Source organism: Haemorhous mexicanus, chromosome 16, assembly GCF_027477595.1.
Source record: "Haemorhous mexicanus isolate bHaeMex1 chromosome 16, bHaeMex1.pri, whole genome shotgun sequence".
Lineage (NCBI taxonomy): Eukaryota > Metazoa > Chordata > Aves > Passeriformes > Fringillidae > Haemorhous > Haemorhous mexicanus.
Window position 1 is genome coordinate 14,546,099 of NC_082356.1, and position 5,435 is coordinate 14,551,533.

General features: G+C 50.1%; 1 protein-coding gene across 1 annotated transcript; it reads right to left on the reverse strand.

Moving 5' to 3' along the window:
- Positions 1–470: 470 nt before the first annotated feature.
- Positions 471–1,421, reverse strand: LOC132334995 (olfactory receptor 14J1-like). The gene has a single exon (XM_059861116.1). It carries the CDS (start codon positions 1,401–1,403, stop codon positions 471–473), a length of 933 nt encoding a protein of 310 aa, XP_059717099.1. The 5' UTR covers positions 1,404–1,421.
- Positions 1,422–5,435: the final 4,014 nt, after the last annotated feature.

The window sequence follows — 5,435 nt, forward strand, 5'->3', positions numbered from 1 at the left end:
CTGGTACTGCCACCCCCAGGACTGTGCCTGGCCCTGAGAGCACTCAGGCCCTACAGCAACACCAGGGCCACCAGGGCAGCGGGGCAGGGCCACGGGAACAGCACTGGCAACACCAAGTGCTGCTGCTGCTGGGCCCAGCTGCTGGGCCAGCACTGATCTGCCCCCAGCTCAGCACACAGACATTGCTGCTGCAGCTCCAGAGAAGGCAACAAAAGGGCATCTCTGCAGAAAACTTTGCTGGGACATCCTTTAGTTCCTTTAAAGCCACCAAGAGCACAGCCCCGAATTGACTCTGTCTGTGGCCACAGAGAAGGTGGAAAGAAACAAAATGAGAAATGGCACAAATATTGACATTTATTTTTAGACAATATGAAAAACCTAAAACAAAGGAAAAAACTTCACAACGAAACCAACAAGAAGTATCAAATATTACTTTTATTATAAGTGATATGCAGATACTGATCAGCAGTTTAATGCTCCTGAAACCATCCAGTCATCAGTCTCCTCACTGCAGCCTTGAGCTCCTGGTTCCTCAGGCTGTAGATGAGGGGGTTCAGGGCTGGAGGCACCACTGAGTACAGAACTGACAGGGCCAGATCCAGGGATGGGGAGGACATGGAGGGGGTCTTCAGTTGAGCAAATGTGCCAGTGCTGATGAACAGAGAGACCACAGCCAGGTGAGGGAGGCAGGTGGAAAAGGCTTTGTGCCATCCTTGCTCAGAGGGGAACCTCAGCACAGCCCTGAAGATCTGCACATAGGAGAAAACAATGAACACAAAACAGCCAAAACTGAAACAGCCACTAACAGCAATGAGCCCAAGTTCCCTGAGGTGGGATTTGGAGCAGGAGAGTTTGAGGATGTGTGGGATTTCACAGAAGAACTGGCCCAGCACATTGCCGTGGCACAGGGGCAGGGAAAATGTATTGGCTGTGTGCAGCAGAGCATTGAGAAAGGCACTGGCCCAGGCAGCTGCTGCCATGTGGGCACAAGCTCTGCTGCCCAGGAGGGTCCCATAGTGCAGGGGTTTGCAGATGGACACGTAGCGGTCGTAGCACATGATGGTCAAGATGGAAAGCTCTGCTGACAGGAAGAAGAAAACCAGAAAGAGCTGAGCAGCACATCCTGAGTAGGAGATGGTCCTGGTGTTCCAGAGTGAATTGTGCATGGCTTTGGGGACAGTGGTGCAGATGCAGCCCAGGTCAGTGAGGGCCAGGTTGAGCAGGAAGAAGAACATGGGTGTGTGCAGGTGGTGGCCGCAGGCTACGGCGCTGATGATGAGGCCGTTGCCCAGGAGGGCAGCCAGGGAGATGGCCAGCAAGAGGCAGAAGTGCAGGAGCTGCAGCTGCCGCGTGTCTGCCAATGCCAGCAGGAGGAAGTGGCTAATGGAGCTGCTGTTGGACATTTGCAGTGCCTTGGCATGGGGATCTGTAAAAAAAATCAATCATGGAATAGCTGGGTTTGGAGAGGATGTTAAATATCCCAGAACAGCCTGGGGGCACTTTCCTCGCACTGCCTGCTCAGGGCTCTGCTGCCTGGAGCTGTCCCTGCCAGCAGCTGCTTCCCTGTGCCCAGGGCTGGGCCCTGCCAGTGCTGCCAGGGCCCAGCCCAGCCCTGGGGGCTCAGCTCTGCCCTGAAGACCCCTACAAACTCAGGCACTGCCCAGGGGCAGCTCTGGCTCTGCAGGGTCTGATGGCAGCAGCAGAGAAACCCTGAGGAGGCTGGAAAAGTAAAACTGAAGCTGCCTGTGAGGGGCCCTGCGCTGATTTCTGTCACTGCCTGGTTTATTCAGATCTGAGGAAATTTTTTTTCTCATCCGCCTGAGCTGAGACATGAATATCTACATGCAATTTCCCATCCAGGCAACACAGAGCCGCAGATTAATAAAGGAGGATTTTCTCTTTTATGCAGCCCCTGTTTCACTGTGCTCCTTGAATAATCTACTTGGAAATGCTGTGGAGTTAAACGTCATGCTGAGAGAAGCCCTGACCAATGCAGCATCCTCTCCACACAAGGAGAACACTTCCAAGCCTAACCAGCTGTCTCCTCCCACCCAGATCTTGTCCCTCAGTGCTGGGAGCAGCTGCCAGGGCTGGCTGAGAGCTGTCCCTGGCGGGCAGCAGAGTCCCTGCCCCAGCACAGCACCCTGGGCTGCAGGACCCTGCTCTGCAGGACAGCCCTGGGCACCCCTGGCCGCTCTGCACAAGAGAGAATCAGAGAATGTACTCACAGAGTCTGCAGGCATTGGGATGTTCCAGCTTTAGAAGATGGCTCCAGGAGCTGCAGCTGCATTGTCCTGCAGCCAGAGGTTCCTGTGCCCAGGGCTGGCAGGGATTCTGCCCCAGGCACTTCTCAGCACCTTCCCAGCCCTGACTGATTGAAGCTCTCTGTGCCTCTGTGCTGTGCCCAGGGTGGCTGCAGGCAGTGCCCCAGCCCTGCTGAGCTGGCAGAAGAGCTGCTCATTAAGACAAATGTGCTTTTGAAGCTCTTCTTGGTTACCAGGATCACCGTCTGTGCCAGGAGCCCAGCCCAGCTCAGCAGCACAGACACAGCACAAGGACTTTAATGAGCCTCTGGGGCTTTGTGCTCAGGCCCTGAACATCAGCCCTTGAGAGGGAGCTGAAGAAACCTCTCCAGAACTCCAAGTCAGAATCACACTCCAAAGTTTCTTTCACTTTTAATGGGTCCCACTGAGGGACACGACTGAGAAAGTGTCCCCAGGCCCCAGGCAGAGCAGAGAACTGCAGGCAGTGATGACAGGTGGGGACAAAGAGAAGCCAAATCTTGGTGCCCTGGGCCACAGCAGGGTCTGTGCCACCAAGGGCTGGGAGGAGACACCTTGTCCTGAGGCACTGGGGCCTCCTGGCACAGCCCCAGCCAGGCTGGGCACTGTCAGCCCCTTGTCCTGCCCTCGGCATCCCCCCCTAGCCCACATCCCAGTGGCCTCAAGGATCTGCTGGAAGGAATCCCTGGGGAGCCTTGCTCAGGATTGGGCCTGGGGCCTCCTTAATGCTTCCAGTAACTGCAGGGTTTTCAGAGGACTTTGGGTTTGGCTTTTGGCTTGGAGTCTCTGAGAGGTTTCTGCAATCATGGCCTCCAATTATCTGCTGTAATTATTCCCTGGAGAGGCTTTGTCAGTTGCAACACTCAGTGGGGCTCATTAATGCTTCAGGGTACTTCAGCTTTTTAAGCTACTTGGTGTTTCCCTTTGGATACAGACTCTGGGAGAGGTTTGTGCAATCATGGCCCCAATTATCTGCTTTAAGGAGTCTCTTGAGAGCTTTGCATTGACACTCAGTGGGGCTCATTAATACCTTGAGATACTCAAGGTTTTTAAGGTACTCTGGATTTTCCTTTCCACACTGAATTTTTGAGAGGTTTTTATGCAATCCATTCCTCCAATTATCTCCTCCATGGAGTCCATGAGGAGCCTGTGTTGGGTATGGACTTTAGTGGGACCTATTCATGCTTTGAAGCACTTTGGGCTTTTCTTCTGACTTTGACTCCTGGAAAAGTTTGTGCAATCTCCTCTCAGGCCTTAAGGTTGCAGGACTCAGCTCCAAATGCACCACGGGGCTCATTAGGATCAAGCAAGTCCTGACAAACCATGGCTCTCCCTTGATTTCCCTCTGGTCTAGTTCACGTCAGCAGGAAGTTTTCCCTTTACAGTTATGGAGAAATATTTCAATGAGCTTCTAAGAAATCTGTAATTCTATTTTAAAGAATGTATTTTATTACTGTTCTCTTTAGGGAAGAGTTGATTGCAGCCCTCTGTGTTTGATATTGATGTTGGACCACTCCCAAGGAGGTCTGGCCAGGTCAGAGAAGTTGTACCTTGAGAGCTGACTCAGCGTGGACAACCTTACCTCACATTCCCCAGCCTCATGTGAGAAACCATTATCACTTTCAAAAATTTAAATTATTAAGATCTTATCAAAATACAACAGAAGACTGAATAAAGAGAAGGACACAGCACGGGGAGGAAAGGATTCAGTCACTGTGTGCTCATCTACAAAATAGATGTTCTGTCTTTATACCTCTAGCCCGTCCTAAAGTCTTATCAATTGACTCCTTCTTCACTGTCCAGTGGTGCAGATCTCTTTCTTACACCTTGATTGGAGGTCAGGTGCTGCCATAGTAACAAGCCGACCCTCCCAAATGCTCAACTACTGAGGCCATCCTGTGACAACAATGCAAGGGGCAGGGGAAAGATAACTATACATCTACAAAACTTCTCTTAACATCTATTTAATATTCACCCCTAATTGTGAGAGTCAACCATAGGATTACTCATCTATAACAAACCCCCCTTTTCTTTTTCTATAAGTCATTTGGCTCAAACAGTTAAGTAAAAAATTTCCTCTCTCTATTGAATGAGTCATACCAGCATCTGTTTATGTGGGCAAGGACAGCGGGAAGAGGAGAAAAAAATCTCAGGTTTTCCTTAGACACACTTATTTGGAATGGACAAAAGGGCATCACAGAGGTCCAGTATGGCTTTGACTCCCCTCTACCGTGCCTATGTGCCTGCTACCCATAGTCAGTGTATCTTAGGGGTGAGTACAGAGGCCAACTCGGTCCTGCCCTCCAGTCCCTGTTGTATTAAAAGACAGCTGAGGAATGACGGAGGTTTGGTCTGGCCTTTTGTCCCTACCTTACCATGCCTACGGGGTTGCTACCCACAGCAGGGCTATGGAGCTTTCTTGGTAGTGAGCAGAGGGGCCAACCCAGTCTTGCTCTCCTCCCTTTGTCCTTTTTTCCTAAAGAAGTTGTCCCATTGCCTTCTACAGTCCCTTTTACTTTTCTCAAAAGGTGCTGGTGATTCTTACCCATGAAAACAGGAAGACAGTTCTCTAGCTGGTTGGTGGAAGCTTGACTCTACTTTCTGGGCTTCTTGGTGTTTTTCTGGTTTTCTTTCAGTCTCTGCTTGAGAGTCAATCTCATTTCCCCTTTTTCTATATCCACAAGGAGATAGAAGGGTTTGTCTAAGGCAGGAAGACTCAGTGCCAGTGCACTGACTAATTTTTGCTTTAATGCTTCAAACTTTTGTTCATCATCTTTTTCCCACCTAATCTCTTCTTCAACTAACTTTTCATACAAGAACTGGATGGCCTGCATGTATCCTTCAATCCATAGCCTACAATATCCCGACTTGCCTAAAAACCTGCTGACTTCCCTCTTAATTTTTAGCCCTGGGAGTGAGACTATCCCCATAATTCTCCCAGGGTTCAGCTGCCAGCTCCCTTGACAAATCACATGTCCTAGGTACTTCAGTACTTTACTTCCATCTCTACAAATGTGAGTTTCCTTTTTGATACCCAAAATCCTTGGTCCCCCAGAAAATTTAACAACACTATGGTGGATTCCCAAACTTCTTTTTCTTCCAGTCCTGATAGAAGCATATAATTTATATATTGGATGAGCTTTATCCCAGGTT